The sequence below is a fragment of the Squalius cephalus genome, assembly GCF_949319135.1.
Source record: "Squalius cephalus genome assembly, chromosome: 24".
Lineage (NCBI taxonomy): Eukaryota > Metazoa > Chordata > Actinopteri > Cypriniformes > Leuciscidae > Squalius > Squalius cephalus.
Window position 1 is genome coordinate 22,430,791 of NC_137145.1, and position 25,630 is coordinate 22,456,420.

The 25,630-nt window shown below is 38.1% G+C and overlaps 1 protein-coding gene across 2 annotated transcripts in view; it reads left to right on the forward strand.

Moving 5' to 3' along the window:
- Positions 1–25,630, forward strand: part of sh2d3ca (SH2 domain containing 3Ca) — a 56,027-nt gene that overhangs the window by 29,037 nt on the left and 1,360 nt on the right. For both annotated transcript variants that reach the window (XM_079861857.1, XM_079861858.1), the window contains 9 exons: positions 12,136–12,264; positions 14,426–14,853; positions 16,349–16,473; positions 17,386–17,876; positions 21,511–21,626; positions 22,684–22,855; positions 22,947–23,058; positions 23,317–23,523; positions 24,872–25,630. The exon at positions 24,872–25,630 is cut by the window's right edge and continues 1,360 nt beyond it. In XM_079861857.1, coding sequence (XP_079717983.1) covers positions 12,136–12,264; positions 14,426–14,853; positions 16,349–16,473; positions 17,386–17,876; positions 21,511–21,626; positions 22,684–22,855; positions 22,947–23,058; positions 23,317–23,523; positions 24,872–25,047 — 1,956 coding nt within the window. In that variant the 3' untranslated portion in view covers positions 25,048–25,630. The remainder of the gene's footprint in view (positions 1–12,135; positions 12,265–14,425; positions 14,854–16,348; positions 16,474–17,385; positions 17,877–21,510; positions 21,627–22,683; positions 22,856–22,946; positions 23,059–23,316; positions 23,524–24,871) is intronic.

A 25,630-nucleotide genomic window follows, 5' to 3' on the forward strand; every position in this document is an offset into this window, starting at 1 on the left:
CTACCTCACAAGAAAATTGGATTTGAGCAGAATATAAGAATGGCACGATTTTTTGATTGCATAGTTACACACACACACATCATCAAAGGTCAGAGAATGATCCGTTAACATTTCCTCAAAGCACAAACACTGCCAGTGCTTGACATGTGCATCCTAAAGGCTGTCTGAGCTTTTTCCGCCACTTCTCTCATTTTTTTCTCCCTCTACCTCTCACTCCGAAGGTCTGAGAGATGGATGGTGGATGTGATGGAAGATGCCTATAAGGTTACACTCATAAATTCACTTGTATTGACCTTTCAAACCGCCCTTTCACTTTGAGATGGCACAGCGTTCCGCTCATGTGAATCCGGAAGCAGCCCATAAGATGAACTCAACAGGATTGAGTTTAGCACGTCAGATTAATTTTGAGTCTGTTGCCAATCAGATGAGTAGATCCGTGTTCATAGCCCTTTTACTTTTATTGTCTAACTGATGCTACCCAGAAGTGCTGCCCAAAGTCTTTTATTGAATTTGGTGTCTTCATAATTTCAGCTGGTATGCCTTCCAGGCTGTGTAATTAATCTACGGCTGACATTTATTGATTAATCAATTGGATGTGTCTTTATATTCCTTTGCCAACTCACCCCTGCTGCAGTTTTCTCCTCTGGGGCCGAGCCCAGTGCGGCGTTGTGGGATGTGCGGTTTATTTGAACATAAAACAGCCCATGGCCTCACACTTTTACACTAGTCTAATGCTCACACATACAAATGCGGCTACTTTTCATAGACAGAGATGTTGGATTCGTAACGGTATTTGATGGGATTATATTGATGTGTACTTAGACCCCACAATCCATAAATGCCTTGACCTTTTGACCCCTCACAGCCTGTAAATTGGCTCCTAATTGGTTGTTCTCTTAGAGAAACAGAAAGCAGAGGTGTCTCCGGATTGCAATGGCTCATTGTGACAGTTCATGAATATTAACGCTTGTGTGAGTCAATTTATTCAACAGTAATTTTTTAGCGCAATTTTCCTACGGACAAAATTGCGATTGTTAACTCATGATTTCTGTTCTGTCTGTGCGCACCAATCTTGCACTTCTATCTCCTCCTCAACCAGACCACCTAGAGACTTCGGGTTTTCGGCATTATGTTAAGGAAGGTCTAATCTCGGGAACGCACAAAAAAAAAAAAAAAAAAAAAAAATCCATAAAAAGATTTACTATCTCTTAGTGTTGTGATCCCATGACGTCAGAAAATTGCGCTAAAACACTCACTGAGTTTTTATTACTTGTTTCGAAAGGGTTGTATGTTGTTATTTTGCCTTTGGAAGTCATTCATTCTCAGCAAGAGATTGAGGTGATTTGAGGTGATTTGAACAGAATTTGCTTGTTGTGGCCTGACACTATTGATTTGGGTTAGCACATGTTGCTAAGCTAACAATGTGGTGTTCTAATAATCAAAAATATAGAACACACACATATTGGGTAAAAATATTTGCATTTTTTTTTTATATTTAACTTGCTCAATAATGCTTTCATTCAGTTTACAATAATGAAAAGTTGCTCACTCAGCTAGTCCACCATCATATTGTTTGGCACAGTAGTTTTTCTGGGATTTCTGTGTTAGCAAAGAATGTTGCCTTAAAATTTTACTTTTAAGTAGCGATTGAGCCTTCCTTTTGTATCCTGACATACATTTGTCTATAAAGGATTATCAAATTAAAACAGTCAAGGGTGGGGCTTGGTTCTATTGATTGGTTCGAGGCAGATCTGAATGTGAACTTGCAGTCATTTGGAAGAATGATACGGGGTTTAAGTGGACTAAATGATTGGAGAAGTCCAGCATACGTCACCAGAGAGAAAACTGCTGTTTTGACATTTTATTGAAGGAAAACCAAAACATGGATTTAGACAGATAAAATTCTGTCTATGTAGACAGCTAGGCACTAGGAATTAAAGCAGAGCTATTATGTGTTTGCATACACATTAACGCGCAAACAGTGAAATTACAACAGTTAAGCAGTTAAAAATTTCAGCACTTGAAGTTGACCACCACAATCATTATGGAATGATGAACATTGTGGTTTTTGCTACTTTTTATGGAAATTCAAATCTTGAATGAGGCTCCCGCTGTTTCTATAATTTCAGCTTTTTGCACTCACCAAATCACGGCGCTGAGATGTTATTTGGCTAATACGGATGCCGCGAATGTCGAGGCATTTATCTGCAGAGATGTGCGATTTACAAACCCGTGATGAAAGATAAGTCATGTGTGTTTTCCTGTGGTACTTGCCCCCCTCTATGACACCATATGCCCAAAACCCTTAGAAACACACTTGCTTTGAGCTGCTCCCCTAACACATAGGGACCAAACCACCCGTAGACCCCATATGGCCAGTTTTCTCTTGCTGCCTGTCCTCTCTCTCTCTCTCTCTCTCTCTCTCTCTCTCTCTCTCTCTCTCTCTCTCTCTCTCTCTCGTGTGAGCCCGGAGGGAAGCGGGTAATCAGGATGTTTCTCCTGCGCCTGTCAATGTAACAGGCCCGTGTGTCACAGAGCTGCATTATGAACCGACAGTAGCACACAAAAATACGCACAATTTTATGGGCCCAACCACAAACCATGAGACGTGGCCTTGCCTAAAGCTATGATGTCAAGCATGAGCGTTTTTATCAGGGTTAAATAGTATTACCAATGGAGACAGTTGTCATTTCAGGCAGCGTAACCTTTGTATTAATTTTATCATTATTTCGCTTTTTACATGCCTATATAGTTTTAGTTTATCATTTATCTTATTTAGAATTTTTGAAACTAGAATCGATTTTAAGGGGTTTGTGAAAAATTGGGAAATAATTTTTTTTTAGGACTTTTAAAAAAAAAAGATTATCACATTTCATCTTTATAAATGAAGTTCCAAATGTAGGTTCGGGAGGAGCAGTAGGTTCAGTCCTGTCAATCATCATTACATGCATATATAAGCAGCAGTCATTGCGCCGTCCCAGCGACAATTCTTCCTGCATCCCTACACCTGTCCATCTTCACCTTTTCCTGCATCCCTCCACCTGTCCATCTTCACCTTTTCCTGCATTCCTCCACCTGTCCATCTTCACCTTTTCCTCTCATTCTCCCGATACGTAATAACGCTATTGGGGGGTTGAGCTCGGAGCTCGAGCCGAGCCTTGGTTTTCAGCCTCCATCGAGGACAGCAAGCCAAGTTAATTTACCATTAAATATTTAGACTGGATGGGCAGGCGTACTCGTGAAACAGTATAAATGGATCGTCATACATGAAAATAGCTACAGCAGTTTTTCCTGTGAATGTGAATCTGTGTAAATGCACTCATGTCGCCTCTCTGCATCTATGTAAACACACTGTATATATTCACAGTTTAGATGTGTCCAAATGGTCTAGATATGGCTAATTTTGCCTGATATAATTGACTCATAATGTCATGAGGGGGCCCAAGTGGAGAGACACACATCCCATACGCCAGTGGATACACCTCCACACACACTGACAGGAAAGGATATAATGAGCGAATCCACTCTTAGACAGGCAATCATATGCAGAGACACTCCATTATCCAGCAAATTCCAGTAATTCCCAGCATTCTTGAGTTGAATTAGAGGCGTGGAAGCTAATTCATAATTGATGCGTAATTATCAATCTCATTTGGAATGATCATTACCTATGCATAGGAAATAATTCGAACCCTGAGGCCTGATAGAACACAGGAAACACTCAGGGTTTATAGCAAAGACTTTAGATATACAATGACGGTGCACTCGTATTACTATGAATGGGAGAAAGTGCAACGTGCAATATGGCGGAATATGTCCCGTCTTCTAAGTAAAAGAGGTAATCGCCAATTGGTAAAGTCATCATCGCGTCACTGCAGCTGCCGTTAAGGGGGTCGCACACCGGACGAGAAGCGCAGCGCCACGTCTTTAAAACACATTATTCTCTATATGTGTACACACACCGGCGGCGCCATTCGGCGTCTGTCCGCGCCGCCCAGCAACGGCTCAGGACCTTGTTCAAAATCCTGCCGTGCCACAGAGCGCCATTTACATAGTTTTATATGAAATTTACATTATATTTGTCTCAAACCGTCGTTAATGTATACTGACTTCACCCTGTGCTGCAATATACATTTAGTTTTACATTCATTTACTGCTGCTTGAATGAAAATTGCTGATGTTATCGGATTTTCAGGTGAGATTCTCAACTCATTCAGTTAACGGACGCTCTGAGGTAAAATGTTCAGACTGCAGACTTAGCAACGATTGTATTTAATTGTACAGTACAATCATAACATAGTCCAGACATTATCTTAATTTCATAATGTCCTTAAACATAACAATATTGCTGGCCATAAACTGAGAAAGTGCTTGAGTTGTCCTAGACGTGACGCTGTGCTTCCCGTCCGGTGTGCGACCCCCTTTAGAAGCTCAAAAGTGTTCTTAGAAACAGTCAGTGTTCTGAGATGCATGTTTAGGACTGTACATGCGCATTGGCTGGTCCAGCCTGAAAAATGCAGTTTTTTGTCATGATTTATTATTATTTTTATTTCTTAGGCTTTCTTAGGCTTCTTTTGACCATTCTTGTGTAAGACTGCCCTTTATTACCTTATTTCCGTTATGTTATGTGCACATCATGGACACTCTTTGACAAAACAAGAACTAGACCTTGGACACACTGGTACACTTGCATGCAAACGGGAACTCAAGACACGCACAATTTAGTTTGAAACAAAAATTATGAGACAGTTGTTGTCAGATTGTACTGGAGATTTCAAATATGAATGTAGCAAAGTTAAAGGCTCAGGGAAGAAGGAAGCTCGAACATTCAACGTAAAGTTTTAATCTGAAAGTAAAGCCCCTCACAGATGACTGCAGCATATAAACATAATAAAATCACCAACATAAATGTCCCAGGCTTGGTCATCTCTCGTCTTGCACTGTCGTCACTCCTCTTTTTACCTTTCCAGAGCTCCTCATAGAGATTTGAGACCGGTGTGGCGCACAGGAGACGCTCATTAGCATTCGCACCACCGGCTTCGCTCCGTTCCCACGGCTCTCGGCCCCGCCCTGCTTGCCACAATAAAAATGGGTAATCGTCAGCTGGGTGAACAGCTTTGGAAAATTTTATGCTTCCCCATTCAAAGAGACAGGAGCTGTACTTGCATGACTGAAATAGTCTCTTGCCTGAAAGGAACTTTGGTTAACAGAAATGCTTGAACTGGAATGTATGTTAGCACAGCAGACCAGTGGCTTGACATGTGCAGAGAACTCATGTTGTGGACAGAACAGCTGGCTGATGGGGTGTTGTCCGCATATGTCCACCCAAAATTTCCCCCTCATTTCCCCAAGACACATCGCACTGCCCTTGAGACATCCCATCAGAGGGGACCAAGCAGCATTTCCATGACAACGGCACGACCAGGTGTTTGCTCTCTGTGAGTTGAGATCACAGTCTTGGCACATGAGACGTCTCCCCTTTCACACACACGCAGACACCCTGTACTTTCTGTGTGACCCTTGGGTGAGCACAGCAAAACAAAATGCCCCCCATGGCATGCAGCTGGCTGATCGTGTTTGACAGGAGCGTCTGTGTGTGTGTGTTTGTGTTTTGACGTGGGACTGACTGTATCAAAATGCTAAAGAGCTCCTTCATTTTTAATGGGTCGAGAGGGTTGCCAATAACAGGAACTGCAGGGCGGCTTTGAGATGACCTAATTCCTGCTCTGCTGTGAGCTGAGGTGGTGTTGCACTCTTAAAAACTCCTGCTACTAACTCTTTAAAGTGCAATGCAAGGGTATGTACAGTATGTGCGTCCCAATTGTGCGTATTGCCAATAAAAACTACCATGTTTCTCCAAAGTTTTTAAAGAGCAACTTCTGAGTAATTTCATTTTCGGACATGTTCCACGGTTATACCTTTTAAAAAAACGTAGTAGTACCTTGGAGTACCATGTAAATACCCCGCTACAGTAATTTGTTTTTTCATGTTGATCTTAAGAGTTTGAGTAGGCCTCTTTGCGAAGCAGATGGCAGCCATACAGTCTGCTTCAAGACCACAAACTTCACAGTCAAGAGTCATTACACCTAAATTTGTCTGCAAAGCACAAGAGGGAGAAACAAGTGCTAAGACAGAACGAGAGAGAAACAGGAGCGAAGGGGGAGGCTAGAGAGATTGAGGTATGATTCCAAGCTGGAAAGACGGCTGAGATTATACAAGAGGTTTAAAATGTCACAATGTACATATTCAGGAGGTCAATAACATTGATTGGACGAATACAGCTCACAACAAACTGACTCAACATGACCTGATGTAATAACGGCTTGTTCCTCTGTGAAAATGTCACCATATAAGTCTGCTCTGGCTGTTTTAAACAAATAATATAGTATCCTTATTCCAGTTAATTCATTTGTCTTGGCCTCACCCTGGGGTTTAAAAAGATCGTAACCCAGTGATAAGCGCAGTGTGAAAAGCTGAGTGGATTCTTATATAGGGAATAAAACATTGCTAAACACACTTGGACACACATCAAAACTAGTCAACTAGTCTTAGATCAGAATTTTTTTTGTTTTAGGGGGTCTGATATCACACTGAGCTTCCAAATCCATTCACGGTCCAGAGCGCATCATTCCATGCATACTGATTTAATAAAATGTTCCAGATTCACTGCCCATGTAGTCTGACCACTAACCCTGTGTTTCTTCAAGGAGATTCAGGACATTGACTCAGATAGTCGAAATATGGAGATAAGAACTGTCTTAACTTCACACACTCTTTATTCCTTTAGCTTCTCTGAGAGTGGCTGAATTGAAAGTTATATAGTGAATTTACAAAATATTTAGATTATTTTGGTTTAAATCAGTGTGAAATCAGTGAACTTTTAGCCTCTTGTATTATAATTAAGGTCATCTTACTGGACAAAGGAGCTGATCTGAGATCAGAAATATTTAAAGCATGTGAATATGGATGTTCATGTAAACACATGAACATGGTTATCTATTTACATCTCTTAAATATGCACAACATCCGCTTAGTTTTGCTGTTAATAGAGTCGTATGAGATCTAGTACCTCATTTGACCTGCATATGTGCTTGTTAAACACCAGAGAGTGTGTGTGGGTGTGTTTGAAAGAGAGATAGACAGACAGAGAGAGAAAATCTAAGAAACAGAAATCGTTTTAAGATCTAATGTGTTGGGATGTTGGCCAGCGATGACAGAAATGGGGATTTGGTGGAGATTTGGCTGGTGTAAGACAGCAGGGATAGATGAAAGGATAATGCAAAAATGGTTTTCTGGGAGATAAGGGTATGATAGGGGCATTAAGAAGGCTTAAGGTGGGATAAAGGGACAACGACACTGCATGGGCAGCAGATGGACAACGTCTTAAAATCGGGACCCGTGGATCAACTGGAGGGAAAGGTCGCAGGACTATGTGTGTTTGACTGTGTCTAAAGAGACGGACAAGGCTCAAAACACATCAAAGTAAAAAAAAAAAAGGAAGAAAATTGGTTATAATAACATTGTCCAATTACCCAGATATACTCTCAAAGTCTTGAAACCTACTACATACACATGTGATTGTGCTCAAATACCAAGACTTTACATTGAACATCAAATAGTGGCCCAACACAAAATGTCTTTAAACATTAAAAATGATTTTGACCATGGATTTCATTGAACCAAAAATATGGACATCTATTGGCCACAGAAGGCATTAAGGCTGTTATTAAGCATACACCTCTTCTATCACTACAATAAACAATTTACTTTTTTTATCTGCAAAATTTCACCCAAATTTTAGTGATTACCACCTCACCATGACCTCACCCATTTTTGGGTGAACTGTCGTCATGTTTGTAGCTAGCTACCTAAATAGTAATTCCACATTTGAAGGTACCTCCATCGCCCCCCTTGAGTACGGAGGTGTGTTACCACCACAGTTACTATACGAATGCATATTATGTAGAAAGGAACCACTTGCTTGCATTCACATCTACTTTTGTGCATTGTGTATTTTATGGTCTAAATCATATTCCACGTCAGTGTGGCAGGTGATTTTAACACCAGCTGTCCTGTTATCTCTCAAAGCATTGGGTCATTGCTCAGCTGGGCCGACTGGATTAGCTCTACCCCAGAGAGCAGACTCAATGGCAGGCGCTGACCTGTGAATCTTTATCTGCTATATCTGCTGTTCGTGTCAGCCTAATGGTTTTTTTGCGTATATGGCGTTCCCTTCACCCAGAGGGGCAGCTGCACTCAATCACACACGATCTAAGTGATTGCAAAGGTTCTTCTGATTGGTGGAAATAGAATTAGGTGGGTGGTGGTCTGGTTAGATAGAACGCTTTGATTGGTGGAAGAAGAGGATGGGGGTGCTGAGTGAAATTGGTGATGAATCATGGCTGGATGTTATTCATGACAAGCCATGGGGGTCTGAAGATAAACACTTCTGAGTGAGTTGGAGTTTGTGCATGAATTTACCCAAAGATTTTCAGTCAAATGTGTCCCACAAGATGGAAAAGGAGGCCAAATTCACAAATCAACTAAAATCTCTGTTTGCTGTTTGGTTTTACTCAAAATAACATAGCAGACAGTGATCCAGGACCCTTGAGGCTCTGATGTCAACCTTGCCTAAAAGGTTTCCAAGCATAAGAATTCATGGTGCATTGTAATAAAGATATTGTTTCTAAAGAGTGAGCATCACTGACCTCCCATTGTAGATGCCAGATTTATTTATGAAGGATTGAAGTACAGTTCGCTCGATATATCATGCTATCTTGAGATTTTAGGTCAGAGGTATTCAATTAAAGTTTCAGGAGGTCCAGTCTCCACATTTCCCTCTTTGCAAACATGGCTTATATGCCTATTAAATAAAATGGGCAGCGTGCATTATTGTGCATTAAGCTGGCAACATTAGTACTTTGTAAAAAAAGAAATAATCAATCCTAAACAGACAAAGCAGTCTCTCCGAAACTACACAGGGTTAGACGTGAAAGTGTGCATTTGATACCTTCAATCGTCATTTCTAATGGGTAAATATCTACTTCTATGAGAAATGATTTGTAGTCTAGATTGGGACCTGAATCTGGACCATGTTGGGCTACAACCCATGTTTATTTGTCCATTGGAAAATGTGGAAAAGCATATTTAAATGACTGACATCCAGGTATCCCCCAACATAACACATTTACTGGACTGGACTGCTGGGAAGTGTAGATTTGATATCCCAAAAAAGTTTACCGTCAGTTGTGTCTCTTTGCATCATGTTCCAGGAAGTATAATTGTTTTGTTTTTCCACAATGCATTGCCCTCTTGCTTTGTAAAATCCTTGAGGTGTGTGTGTGTGTGGTGCAGGATACACATGAAGGCATAGGGCCGACTCACACAATAGGAGGTTTCCATGACGACCAGAGCTTCAGTGTTGGGGGGGGGGGGGGGGGGATCAGCATCGGTCCTACAACCCCCTTTCTATCTCTCTTTCTATCTCCTCTGTATCTTGAATTTCTTTCTGTCCCTGTGCCTCTGTAGAGGTTACATTGTGCATGTGTGTGTGTATGTGTGTGTGTGTGTGTGTGCATGTGGTCAGGTCATTTCCCCCAGCATGCGCTTCATTAGACTGCCAGAAGTGCTTTCTCTGCGGAAGAAAGAGGGCAGTGAGAAAGACATTTTGGCCCTCCAGGAGCAGCTCTAAGTGGGGCAAGGGGACGTGAAACAGCACAGGTGTCTCTCTGGAGTCTTCAGACATCAGTGTTTGAAAGCAGAAATCAGCTTGATCTCATTCATTCTCCCTTCAGGCTCTTTAATGAGTGAATCTCTGCAGAAACGACAATACCTGCATGCTAAAGCTTCTTCAGAACTCCTGTCTCCTTTCTCTTCTGATCTCATTTTCTTTTCGTTTGTCACAATACCTTGCTTTTTCTTTCTCTTGCTTCGTCTCATCTCATTTTGTCTCATATTGTCTCATCTCACCTCACCTCACGTCTTCTCACACCTTTTTTCTTGTTTTGCATGTGTCATCTCTTCTCGGCTTGCCTCATCTCTTCTTTTAGTCTCATCTCACCACTACTTTCTTTCATTTCTCATCTTGCCATAATAGTCTAATAGGCCTAATCTTCTCGTCTCCTCTCACCTCACCTTTGTTCATCTCTCCTTAGGCCATCTCACATTGCCTTATCTCATCTCAGCTCATCTCTTATCCTCTCATCATCTCATCTCACCTCTTCTTTTTATGTCCTGCCTTACTTGCTGTCTTCTTTCGTATCTTGCCTTGTTTTGTCTCGCTCTTGTCTCTTCATACCTCACTTTGCCTTGTCTTTGCTCATCTAGTTCATTCTCTTTTCATCTTGTCTCATCTCTTCTTGTCTTGGTTCATCTCTTTCTTTTCCATCTTGCCTTGTCTCATCTGGGCTCATCTCTCATCATCTCATCTCACCTCTTCTTTTTATTTATTTCCTTGCCTTGTGTCTTTCCTTTGCCTTGCTTGCTCTCTTCTCATCTTGTCTCCCCTCACCTCTCCTTTTCTTTTTCTTGCCTCATCTCAACTTATTGCTTCTCTTTTACCCCTTTTCCTTCTGTTAGTCTCGTCACCTTTTCATATTTTGTCTTGCCTTGTTTTGTCTTGCTCTGGTCTCATCTCACCTCACTTCTTCTTGTCTTTTCTGATCTTGTCTCTTCTCATCTTGTCTCATCTCTCCTTTCTTGTCTCGATTTACCTCATCTTTTTGTATCTTGCCTTGTTTTGTCTCGCACTTGTCTCACCTCACTTCGTCTCGTCTCATCTCATCTCTCTTGTCTCGTCTTTTTTCTCGATTCACCTCTACTTATGTATTATTTTCTTGCCTTGTTTTGTCTCGCTCTTGTCTTATCTCACCTCAGTTTGTAGCCTTTTCTCTTGTCTCTTCTCATCTTGTCTCATCTCTTCATTTCTTGTCTCGATTCATCTCTTCTTTTTGTATCTTGTCTTGCCTTTTTGCTTTTCTCAGCTCATCTCTTTTTTTCTTGCCTTGTCTCATCTTGTCTCACCTAAATATATTCTCAGAAACACAAAATGTGCAAAACTTTATGTAAACAACTGAGCTCATTCCTTGAATAAACACTAATAAAGTTGGAGGAAAGAATTTCAGAAAATTGGAAAAGGGTCTCCTGTGAAAGGCACCTCTCATAAGACAATATGAACTCCTCATATCAGCCCTGTTATCACTTGCACACTGGGTTTTCCCCTTGGACCTAAATCAAGAATATATGAGACAGAATATCGTACCTTGTGGCCATCTTCAAGCAGCAAAAGACAATTACAGACGCCTGTATGAGATTACAGAGAGCTCTGGTTGGACCCAGGTGGAAGATTTGGCCCCTGGAGGCAGAGACAAAAGCAATAAGTCCCTACACTTGACCTTGCCTCACTATCTTTATACGCTTTACACACACATGCACACACAACCGGTTAAATGACAGTGGGATTGCTGAAATCTAGCATCTTTTCCTGTTCCCGTGTGTAAAAGACGGTCAAAGAGGGAAAGGAAGCAGATGTTTAATCAGTTTACCTCTGATCGAGAGAGGAAGAGACCATTAGAGTGATTGTGACAAAATTGATCCCACATCTCCCATATTCACAGCCTTGCGGAGGCATTTGAGCCCTGTTAGCGCCCTTAGCTTTGTCCGTTGTCTTTTTTATTGACCTCATTACAATGCTGCCCGTGTTTGAATTAGTTTTCCTGTGTCGCGGAGGGTCGAGACCTCCGCCTTGAACTGTCACACACATAGATTACGCTTTATTTCTCCGCTGTCTAAACAGACACACTTGGGACAGTATTGTTGTTTGGGGCGAGACAATGAAGCCTCATCCTGCAGTGTGTATTTGTATGCTTTTATTTGTTTATAGCAGTGGGGTTAGATGTTACATAAATTATAAAGAAGAAATATGTGCAATGAGGCTCTATGTGACTCAAATTACTTTTTAATCTCTCATATGGATTGATATGTCAGTTTGATAAGTGAGGCAATAAACCTTACAATTCTTGTTCGAGAAAGTTTTGTTTTTATTCTAAATGATCAATAGTTTGCTTTATTACATGTTTGTGTGCTGATGATGTAGGTCAGTGTGACTTATGTGCTGGTTTTGTGTGTTTTTCGCAGTTCTCCAAGGAGAAGTACCTGCTGGAGTCGCCCCCGGAGAAGCTCAGGAAGGAGCTGGAGGAGGAACTCAAACTCAGTAGCAGTGACATGAGGAGCCACGGCTGGTACCATGGCCATATTCCACGAGAGGTGCGTCTGTGGGTCGAGTTTTGCTATGCTATGGTACAATGTTCACTTTCTCAAGCGGACAGAATTTTGACTAAGTGGCATAAGGTCTGGTCGACTTTGCAGCCTATTCTAGCCTAGTACCTCCCACTTAAAGGGTTAGTTCACCCAAAAATGAAAATTCTGTCATTAATTACTCACCCTCATGTCGTTCCAAACTGAAAGCTCTCAGATTTCATCAAAAATATCTTCATTTGTGTTCCGAAGATGAACGAAGGTCTTACGGGTTTGGAACGACATGAGGGTGAGTGATTAATGACAGAACTTTAAGGGCCTTGCACACTGAGTCCGAATTTCTCGTCCAAACTTTTCACACGTTAAAAAATAAATACGACCTCAAGTTGTGTCAATCACGTTTACAATCTGCCTCCGAAACTTTGGTCCGTCATAAAGAAATTCGGATCGGGTTTCCATTTTCTGCGTTTTTCGCACCCGTAGCAAGCATTTTGAGAGGTGTTTTGACAATTCAGAGCTACCGAATGATGATAAATCGAAAAAAGCATATGAGCATACGAAAAAACACATATGAAAATTTCGGACTCGGTGTGCAAGGACCTTTAGACAGAAATAGACTGCCTAACTGACGTGTAAATCGACCAATCACAGTTCATGGAATCGGAAATCACGGAAATTGATTATACTGCAATAACGGACCAAAAAATAACTGAACAAAACTAAAAAGTTTTTTGGTATATCCAAATATTTTTCTCAGGCAAAAATATAATTTTCTCAGGTAGATCATTGAAAGTTCAAAGTTTTCCTTGAAAGTTGTACAGCTAGCCAATCAGATTTGAACGGCTGATTTCAGTCAGTGTTTTTGTGCAATATGCATCACAAGTTCTGTGAAAGGACTGTGGGCAGTCTATGGCTATGCTTCCCAAAATCCCAATCTGTTCTCAGAGCAATGTTTTGAAAGTGCCAGTGTTTACACTCTTCGGGGAAGCCGCCTACAGATGACTTATAGTTGTCTCTGCATGTTAAGCTGGAATGGAAAACAGTATTTAAACTTCAAAAAGATTACACACTTCAACTTTGAGAACAGTGGACATCAATGGGAAGTCCCCCTCATGATATAAAAACCAGTGTGCAACTGTGCATGCAACTGGAGAAGTTGGTAAATTAAAACTTTTGTTAGCCTTTTTAGAGTTTTCTGTGCGCCTTTTGTATATTTGTTTGTATATTTTATATTTGCTTGTTTTGTGCATGTTTATTTGGGGTTTTCAGTTGGTGTGTGTGTGTGTGTGCGTGCGTGCGTGCGTGTGTGTGTGTGTGTGCGAGTATGTTTGTGTCCTTTTTTGCACCATAGAGGCGACAAACTGCATCCCACACTGAGTCTACTATGAGAGCAGCCATCTGGGCATTAACATAATGTATTCCTGCTCAAGCTGGAGTAAAGACAAACTCCAGCCCTCTCTATTAAAACTATAGCTAGTCACCATGGCGATACGCCCCCATGCTGCACTTCTGACCTCACCAAATGTACTGTTGCGCCCTCTGCTGGAGCAGAGGCACTCTTCACATAAAGACTTAAAACTGTGGCATTTCATCAACTTTATTAAGTTATTTCTGTTGATTCAGTTGCTAACAGAGTGTTGTAAAAAATGACAAACAAAAAAAATATATCAAGAATGCTGTTGATTACCATAGAAATTATTTTTGAATTTCATTTCATTTCATTTCGTTATTTAATTTAATTTCATTTCATTTCATTATTTATTTTATTGTGTTTTATTTAAAAGAAAAATTGCTACATTTTCACTGGAATTTTCTGGGAGAATTCCATCCATCAATCCATCCATCCATCCATTAATTTATTCATTGAACATTTCCAGAATGTATAGTCCAACAGTCCGTCATCTCATTTGGGATTTAAGAGAAAATTTGGAATTCAAAATCAAATTTAGTAAATAGAAAAAAAAAATAGGATTCTAATCATTTAAAACAAGGAAACGTGACGTAAACTCACAAATAAATATATATTATAAAAATGGTAGTCTCAGAATTGGCCTAGCGGTTATCTTAAGTCCTTATTTTGAGCTGTGGTGCTCATGTGGGAAATGTGGGTTTGAGTCCAGCTCACAACATTTCTATTAATAAACCCTCTTTGTTTTATTTGTGTCAACAGGCTTCAGAAACGTTGGTTCTACGTAGCGGCGACTTCCTCGTACGGGACTCCCTGTCGACCATGGGCGACTTTGTGCTCACGTGTCGCTGGCAGCAGGAAGTGATCCACTGTCGGATCAGCAAAGTCCTGATCAAAAGCGGACAAACCAAAATCCAGTACATGCTGGAGCATGAGAGCTTCGACTCTGTCCCCACACTGGTCAGGCACCATGCTGGCACGGGTCGCCCCGTGTGCCCGCGCACCGGAGCCCAACTGCTGTGTCCGGTCAACCGAACGCTGCCGCTGAGGTACCTGGAGGCGACGTTTGCCTTAGCTGGTGGGAGACCAGGATCTGCACATTCACCACTGGCCCAGAGGGGGGCGCACATCAAGAGGCGCAGTGTTACTATGACCGATGGACTGACCACAGAGAAGATCATTCCTCACAGGTAGACCTTCACCATCATCGTCTTCGCAACTAGTATGTGGCTAACTCATAGTGCCTTGTTTTGTTTTGGACCATATTCATTTAGCGTTTTTAGTGACCACCAGGAGTTTTGTTTTGTTTTGTTTTGTTTTGTTTTGTTTTGTTTTGTTTTGTTTTGTTTTGTTTTGTTTTGTTTTGTTTTGGACCATTTTCAATTAGTGTTTTTAGTGACCACCAGGAGTTAAATTGTTTCAGAGTACCAAAATAACATTTGTTTTGTTTTGTTTTGTTTTGTTTTGTTTTGTTTTGTTTTGTTTTGTTTTGTTTTGTTTTGTTTTGTTTTGTTTTGTTTTGTTTTGTTTTGGACCATTTTCAATTAGTGTTTTTAGTGACCACCAGGAGTTAAATTGTTTCAGAGTACCAAAATAACATTTGTTTTGTTTTGTTTTGGACCATTTTCATTTAGTGTTTTTAGTGACCACCAGGAGTTAAATTGTTTCAGAGTACCAAAATAACATTTTTTTTTTTTTTTTTTTTTTTTGGACCATTTTCATTTAGTGTTTTTAGTGACCACCAGGAGTTAAATTGTTTCAGAGTACCAAAATAACATTTGTTTTGTTTTTTTGTTTTGTTTTGGGCCATTTTCAATTAGTGTTTTTAATGACCACCAGGAATTAAATTGTTTCCGAGTCCCAAAATAACCATTTGTTTAGTTTAGTTTAGTTTAGTTTAGTTTAGTTTAGTTTAGTTTAGTTTAGTTTAGTTTAGTTTAGTTTATTGTTTTCTGTTTTTATTTTTGTATTTTTTTTATATATATATGTGGACATGTTTCATGTTTCAACCCAGGATATTTGTATATTTATATTTGTCGACAATAGTTGTAGATTCTGGACAGTCGGAGTTGACAGTATCTTATTTGACGCGTATTTTATGATGGTCATAAGGTTTTCCCAAAATTATCTCTAAAATTCCCATTGAAGTTTGTGCTTCATGAACCTACTTTCCTAATCTTGAATATTTACATTCTTCAGGAGTTCAGGTATCTCAGGTCTGAGATCAGGCATGGTGTGTGCACAGTGTTTTAATAGGCCATATACACATGTGCCATAGATGCAGGAGTGATATGCTCATGTAGGATGTCTTGTATTATCAGTGCCGCCCAGTCTGCAGAGCCAGATGAGCCTCAGACAGTCGAGCCAGAGGTGAAACCAGCGGAGGGCAGCAGCTGGTGTGTGTGTATGTTTATGTGTGTGTTCACAGCTGGCACAGACCCCCCCTCCCATTCACTCCTCCTCACTCAGTTTTCCAAACAGATGTGGCCACATGGAAACCCTTCACTTGCTTCTGTGCATGCCATCTCTAGTATCACAATAGCACTGAATGTGTGTAGTTTAGTAGGCTTGTAGCTGTGGTATGTGGTTCACCAAAAGTAGATGCCAAAAATGCTATATATACCTAAACGTGGATTGTTTTGACTTAAGGGGTGAGGAATTTAAAAGCATGTTTGTCCTTTCCAGCCCCTCTACGGTGCACCATAAGGATGCGATGAGGAACTGTGCCATGAGCATGGATCAGATCCAAGAGTACCGCTGCCCGCTGTCCCCTGTGGGGGAAACCCCTCTGTCCCCGGCCTACAGCTCCAGTGAGTACACACAGTCCACTCGTGCATTTATCTGAAGATTTAATCATAATGATACAGTGTACAAACTGGTAACCTGCTTAAAAAGCAACTTCTACCTGGTTTAACCTAGAAAAAAACATGTTTTGTTGGTATAAATTAATGTAGGTTGGTTCAATGATGTTAAATAATATTTGTTATATAGTTTTATAAAACCACTTAACTTAGAAGTTACCTTTTTTTTTAGTGTAGCACTGTTTAAAGTGCCCATAATATGCTCATTTATGCATTTATAATTTCATTTAATCGATGCTAGAATACATTTAATTGATTTCAAGTAAAAAAAAAAAACATTATTTGTCTGATAATCTTTTATGCTTTCCATTCTCTGCCTGAAACAGAATCACTCTTTTTTTAGTTCCTGTCTTCAAATCCCGCCTTTCTTAAAAACCCAGTCCGCTCTGATTGGTCAGCAAACTCAAGTCTGTTGTGACTGGTCAACTGCTTAGAGAATGTGTGGGATATGTAACACTCCTTACCATAATTATTAACAGCTGTACTCATCTATCTATTGTAATTATGGAATTGATATTGAAAGTCCATACAATGTTTTTTTGCCTTCAAAGCAAAAAAAAAAGTCTTGACATCGCAAAATCACCCAAATGTTCTTTGAGGGCTGACTAAAGCAGCTAGTCATCAGGCATCATGCAAATGTATAACATGCTGATGTTGCTAAGTCAAACAAATAATGGCTGGAATACAAACGAGGCATTTCTGGCAAATGTTTTCTGTTGGAGAAATGAACTCCCTTTTGCATGAACTTTTCAGATCGTGATATAATACTGACATAAGCTGATAGTAGTAGTTTACATGCACAGATCATAACTGCTATGTTACAGGGCAGGTTAAATAAAAAAAAAAAATTTGTCTCTCCAGTTTCCCGCCACAGGCATGGCTCAGGTGGGCGTGTCCTCGCCGTGATCCCGCCCTCTCCAGTGATGCGGCGCTCCAGCGATCCTCATCTCTCGCCGTCCTCCTCCAATAACAACCTCCCCTGCTCAGACGCGCCCGCTAGCACACACTCCACGCCTGCCCACGGGTACTCCTCCGAGAGTTCGGAGCAGGGCGGCAGCTACTGCGAGCTGAGACCCGGACAAGCCCCCACTCCTCCCTGCAAGAGCTACGTGGAGAGGCTGAGGGTGGAGGAGGGCCAGAGCCCGGGCCCTGGAGCCCCAGACGGGGTGGAGGGCTTCATGCTCCCCCTGGTGGAGACATGCTCCTCCTTCATGCCTGGGAAATACCAGTCCACTCTTCTGCCGGCTGAGAATAAACCTCTGGAGATGAGTGTGTTGAAGAGGGTGAAGGAGCTGCTGGCGGAGGTGGATCCCAAAACAGCCGCCAAGCACATCACCATGGCCGACTGCATGGTAAAACACACAAATAATTACACAGACACTCCTTATACATTAAAATGCATTTGTTTGTTTTTTATTTACATTTTTACAATTGAGTAGTTTCTTTTTTTAAACCATTTCTTGCTTAGAATCTTTGCAAATTTCTGGGGAAATGCTTCAGTTGTTTTGTTCACAAAAGTATAACTTGGTTAAAAATGCATACCCATTATTATTTTTTGTGACTTCTTTTTTATTATATTTTTAAAAGTATAACTATATTCAACAATGCCCAAGATTTGCCCAGGATCAAGAGATGAAAATGAAGAGAAAAGCAGTTACAATCAACAAAACAGACAAAATGATACCCATTACCAAAGGGGTCCCAAGTACAGCTGACAGTTTTCTCTCCCAGAAAACCCATAACTGGAATATTTGAATATTGTCGTTCCAAAAGTGATTAATAGATTATACTCATTAAACCTCTGCATACCCATTTTTTCAAGTTTTCCCCCATATACACCATTTTGAGTTGGGTGCGGTTTTGTAATGAATGAAAACAAAAAAAATTCTAATTATAATTTATATAAAGTAGTGCTGCAAATAAATTAATTGCGATTAATCGCATCTAACATAAACGTTTGTAAATACTTTATATATATTTAAATATTTACAAACTTTTGTTGATTAATCGCATCTAACATAAAAGCTTGTAAATACTTTATATATATTTAAATATTTACAAACTTTTGTTGATTAATCGCATCTAACATAAAAGCTTGTAAATACTTTATATATATTTAAATATTTACAAACTTTTGTTCGATTAATCGCATCAAACATAAAAGCTTGTAAATACTTTATATAAATATTTACAAACTTTTGTTAGATTAATCGCATCTAACATAAAAGCTTGTAAATACTTTATATATATTTAAATATTTTCAAACTTTTATATATTTAAATATTTACAAACTTTTGTTCGATTAATCGCATCTAACATAAAAGCTTGTAAATACTTTATATATTTAAATATTTACAAACTTTTGTTAGATTAATCGCATCTAACATAAAAGCTTGTAAATACTTTATATATTTAAATATTTACAAACTTTTGTTAGATTAATCACATCTAACATAAAAGCTTGTAAATACTTTATATATATTTAAATATTTACAAACTTTTGTTAGATTAATCGCATCTAACATAAAAGCTTGTAAATACTTTATATATTTAAATATTTACAAACTTTTGTTGATTAATCGCATCTAACATAAAAGCTTGTAAATACTTTATATATATTTAAATATTTACAAACTTTTGTTAGATTAATCGCATCTAACATAAAAGCTTGTAAATACTTTATATATTTAAATATTTACAAACTTTTGTTGATTAATCGCATCTAACATAAAAGCTTGTAAATACTTTATATATATTTAAATATTTACAAACTTTTGTTGATTAATCGCATCTAACATAAAAGCTTGTAAATACTTTATATATATTTAAATATTTACAAACTTTTGTTAGATTAATCGCATCTAACATAAAAGCTTGTAAATACTTTATATATTTAAATATTTACAAACTTTTGTTGATTAATCGCATCTAACATAAAAGCTTGTAAATACTTTATATATATTTAAATATTTACAAACTTTTGTTAGATTAATCGCATCTAACATAAAAGCTTGTAAATACTTTATATATATTTAAATATTTACAAACTTTTGTTGATTAATCGCATCTAACATAAAAGCTTGTAAATACTTTATATATATTTAAATATTTACAAACTTTTGTTAGATTAATCGCATCTAACATAAAAGCTTGTAAATACTTTATATATATTTCAATATTTACAAACTTTTGTTGATTAATCGCATCTAACATAAAAGCTTGTAAATACTTTATATATATTTAAATATTTACAAACTTTTGTTAGATTAATCGCATCTAACATAAAAGCTTGTAAATACTTTATATATATTTAAATATTTACAAACTTTTGTTAGATTAATCGCATCTAACATAAAAGCTTGTAAATACTTTATATATATTTAAATATTTACAAACTTTTGTTAGATTAATCGCATCTAACATAAAAGCTTGTAAATACTTTATATATATTTAAATATGTACAAACCTTTGTTAGATTAATCGCATCTAACATAAAAGCTTGTAAATACTTTATATATTTAAATATTTACAAACTTTTGTTAGATTAATCACATCTAACATAAAAGCTTGTAAATACTTTATATATATTTAAATATTTACAAACTTTTGTTAGATTAATCGCATCTAACATAAAAGCTTGTAAATACTTTATATATATTTAAATATTTTCAAACTTTTATATATTTAAATATTTACAAACTTTTGTTAGATTAATCGCATCTAACATAAAAGCTTGTAAATACTTTATATATTTAAATATTTACAAACTTTTGTTGATTAATCGCATCTAACATAAAAGCTTGTAAATACTTTATATATATTTAAATATTTACAAACTTTTGTTAGATTAATCGCATCTAACATAAAAGCTTGTAAATACTTTATATATATTTAAATATTTACAAACTTTTGTTGATTAATCGCATCTAACATAAAAGCTTGTAAATACTTTATATATATTTAAATATTTACAAACTTTTGTTGATTAATCGCATCTAACATAAAAGCTTGTAAATACTTTATATATTTAAATATTTACAAACTTTTGTTAGATTAATCGCATCTAACATAAAAGCTTGTAAATACTTTATATATATTTAAATATGTACAAACTTTTGTTAGATTAATCGCATCTAACATAAAAGCTTGTAAATACTTTATATATATTTAAATATTTACAAACTTTTGTTAGATTAATCGCATCTAACATAAATGTTTGTAAATACACACAATCGCACATATGCAAACTTCATTAGATGAGATTAATCTCAATCAATCGATTTGCCAGCACTAATATAAAGGTATTAATAATACTTTAGTTATAATAATAATAATAGTAATAATAATGCATTATTTTTTAAATATATAAAATTATACTATATTTTAATTTAATCAGTCAGTGAAAGCTGTACATGTAGAGAAATAATAAACAGATTACTTTTTCAGGTCTGGTCACATGATCTTATGGACCAGGCTCTGGTTTCAACTTGATGCCCATTTATATCTCTGTTATGTCACGATTAGCACCCTTAACCACTATAATTGACTTATTACTACTTATTGACACCTGATTGATACTGCAAATTGTTGTTTGTGATCAAATAAATAATTTTTCACATGAATCATTGGAGGACCAAGTTCCTTTTCCATACGTACACATCCATATTTCCAAACACTCCCAAAGAAGTACATTAACACCCTTGATTCTGGTTTTCTGATCCATGAAAGCCGGCAACATTACGTGAGGCACATCTGATAAAGTCTGGACCGCGACCCAAACCTTTCACCCGTTTGTGCTCTCGGTGCTGCCTGTCATTAACATCGAAACCTTCAGGGTTAATAAACTCTTCCTGTGTACCACATTCATCAAGCGATGAGTTCACGGCTAATTAAATGTCTTCTGTTCTCTGACTGTGAATATATTTGGATGGAAATAAAGGGGTGGGGTTGAATATATTGCTCTTGTAACTGTGTGTCCATCGGCAGGTTGCTAGGATACTGGGCGTTACCAAGGAGATGCAGAGGATGATGGGAGTGAGCTCAGGCCTGGAGTTGCTGACTCTTCCTCATGGACACCAGCTGAGACTGGATCTGCTGGAGAGGTTAGGAACACACACACACACACATTTACATACACATGCCATAGACTTCAGTTGATCAGGAATAGCACAGAGGTCGGTAACACTCCAGAAGAATGGTCCGTCATTAATAGATATACAGGAAGTAATGCTGGATAAATGAGTAGTGCTACATTAACACTTCAGCTAATTAAGATTCAGCTAATATGGAAACAAGATTAACTAATCAGTTATAAATATCAAAGTTAGGACTGAGATAATTCCTTATTATTAGGGAATCAATAATTACTGAATGAGATTGGACTCATTAAGAACTAATAACTAACTATGACAAATGATAAAGAAATATCAATTAATTACTAATCGCAACATTAACATGTGTCTGAGACATAATAATATATTTTTACACTGACTATAGCCATAAAATACATTACTAATTACTCAAGTGTTACCGAGTCACTCTTCAGGAACTACTAGTGATCTGGACCATTATTTTAAAGTGAAAAAATGTTTACTAAGTTACAATTTTATGACGAATTGTGATTCGTAATAATTGGTAATTCTTCATAATTTGTCATAGTTAGTTTTTAGAACTTATTAGTTCTATGAATTAAAGTTCTTTGAAAGAAAGTAATACTTTTATTCAGCAAGGATGTAATAAATTGATCAAAACTGACAGCAAAGACATTGATAATGTTACAAAAGATTTCTATTTCAAATAAATGCTTTCTATTAATCAAAGTATCACCACTTCCACAAAAATATTAATCAGCACAACTGTTTTCAACATCGATGATAATAATAATAAATGTTTCTTGAGCATCAAATCATCATATCAGAATGATTTGTGAAGGATCATGTGACACTGAAGACTGGAGTAATTCAGCTTTGATCACAGGAATAAATGACATTTTAACATATTTTACAATAGAAAACATCTATTTTAATTTGCAATGATATTTCGCAATGTTTTTACAGTATTGTTTATGAGATAAATGCAGCCTTGGTGCTTCTTCTGCACTGTATCATCAGTGTTAGGAGTGATCAGCTGTATCTACTGTCTTGGTCTCTTGTTCTCCAGGTTTTACACCATGTCTATAATGATGGCGGTGGACTTGTTGGGCTGTACGGGCAGCACAGAGGAGAGAGCCGCGCTCCTGCATAAAACCATCCAGCTGGCCGCTGAACTCAAGAGCAACATGGGCAACATGTACGGGTTCGCTGCGGTCATGAGAGCCCTGGAGCTGCCGCAGGTCAGCACACACACTGTCCTCCGAAAACCACGTGATTTCAGCTGTCGGCCAGAGCACAACCGTAACTTTGCGTTCTCTGGTGGTTGTTTAGATCTCACGGCTGGAGCAGACGTGGATAACTCTGAGACAGAGACACACAGAAGGGGCCATCCTCTATGAGAAGAAGCTCAAGCCATTCCTCAAGGCCATGAATGATGGGAAAGGTAAAGCAGAGTGTCACTCACTTATCCAATATCCTTCACTACAAAAAGATTTTTATTAGCGATTAGTAATGATATTAGAGCAAACTGAGACAAGTATTAAATAATTACTAAAAAAAGGAAAAAATTACATTACAATGCTGAACAACCCCCTGCAGTTTCAACATGAACCCCCTAGGGGCTCTCAAACCCTGATTTGAAATCCCTGACATAATGAATGAGGGTTTATATTTGATTATAATGAATGACTGTCTGTTTCAGAGAGCTGCGTCCTCTCCAACACCTCTTTCCCTCACGTGGTGCCGGTGTTGTCCCTGCTGGAGCGCGGCGTGGCGGCCGGAGAGGCGCTGGAGTCGTGGGAGAGTGTGGAGTCCGGTGTGGACGTGGTCATGAGTCACCTGGAGGCGGCGCGCACCATCGCTCACCACGGGGGACTGTACCGCACCAACACTGAGAGCAAACTACAGGGTAAACTCCTCACTCTGACTGCTTTGCAACAGACCACAAGAGCAAACATATTTTGTGCGATTTTTGTGCACTTGTTTAGTGTTTTTTTGCTATTTGTTTATATATATATATATACACTACCAGTCAAAAGTGTTGGATCGGTAAGATTTTTAATGTTTTTCTTCTGCTCACCAAGGCTGCATTTATTTGATTAAAAATACAGTAAAAACAGTAATATTGTGAAATATTATGATCATTTAAAATAACTGTTTTCTATTTTAATATATTGTAAAATGTAATTTATTCCTGTGATCAAAGCTGAATTTTCAGCATCATTACTCCAGTCTTCAGTGTCACATGATCCTTCAGAAATCATTCTAATTATCCAATCCAATTCATTATTATCATCAATGTTGAAAACAGTTTTTTCATGATTCTTTGATGAACAAAAGCATTTATTAGAAATAGAATCTTTTGTAACATTATAAATGTCTTTACTGTAACTTTTGATCAATTTAATTCATCCTTGATGAATAAAAGTATTACTTTCTTTTATTTATTTCCCCCAAAAAATAAAATAAAAATTCTTACTGACCCCAAACTTTTGAAGCAGTGTTTAATGTTACAAAAGCTTTCTATTTCAGATAAATGCTGTTCTTTTGAACTTTCTATTCATCAAAGAATCTTGAAATAAAAATGTAAAAAACTGTTTTCAACATTGATAATAATGAGAAATGTTTCTTGAGCATCAAATCATCATATTAGAATGATTTCTGGAGGATCATGTGACACTGAAGACTGGAGTAATGATGCTGAAAACTCAGCTTTGATCACAGGAATAAATTACACTTCACATAGAAAACAACTGTTTTAAATTGTATAATATTTCACAATATTAAAAAAAAATGTTGTTTGTATTTTTAATCAAATAAATGCAGCCTTGGTGAGCAGAAGAGACTTCTTTTAAAAATATTAAAAATCTTACCGATCCAATATACTGATACATGTGTGTGTGTCTGTTGTGCTTGACTCTTGCATTGTCAATACAAGACCAAAAATGGATGCACCTCTTGATGGAAATAAATATTGTGATGTTATTTCCATCAAGAGGTGGATCCATTTTTGTTCAAGATCTTGTACTGACAACGCAAGAATCAATCCTGGAATATAGCCATGATGCGTCTTCCTACATGGCTGTTTAAATAATGAAAAGCTACACACTTAGGGTTAGAAGAACTGTTACCAAACATATAACATGCTATATATATATGTCACATATTGTGATTTGGATTGCTGTGCACTAGCAGAAAGTATTTTCATTTTGTTTATGTGGTGGTCACACTCTCTCTCTCTCTCTCTGTCCTCACAGATTTCCAGGAGCGGAAGGAGGTTCTGGAAATCTTCTGTACAGAGTTTCAGATGAGGCTTTTATGGGGCAGTCGTGGCTCGGAAGGAAGTCAGGCCGAGCGCTATGAGAAGTTTGACAAGGTCCTCACCGCTCTGTCCCACAAGCTAGAACCTCCTGTACGACACAGTGAATTATAGCACCCCCACTCCCACAAAATGGTATGTTCCCTGACCTATCTGTCACTCCTACTCCTGGACCGGACCATTATGCTTTATTTGGGTGGGTGGGGGGGGGAGCCATACAGGCAGAGATGGAGAACATGACAATGAGGGACTCATGCAAAACAATGCACAAAAGGGGACAGGCTTTATGCGAGCATGACAGCGCCCCCTAAAGAACACAGACGTGAACTACACGGCAAGGGAATGAAATAAAAATCTAAAGCCAAAATCTCTTCTTCAGTGACGGTGACCAAGGGCACTTCCTTTTCAAAAAGAGAGAATGTGATGAAGTCGACTTTAACCCAAATGGGTCTGAATCCTGTTTTATGTGAATCCACGGTTTTGTTCCCATCAGCTTGTCAACGAAGAGCAAAGATGTCTTGCAGAGGTGACGCGTCTCCGTACCGGAGATGAGACTGCACTGACCTTACATAGTCACCATTTATTGCTGGAATAGACTGAACACACACTCACTTGTCACATGTCTGAATGTAAGTTGCCAAATCATTCATTCGAACAGATATCTGCTGGATAAAGAGTCTTATTTTCGGTACTGTCA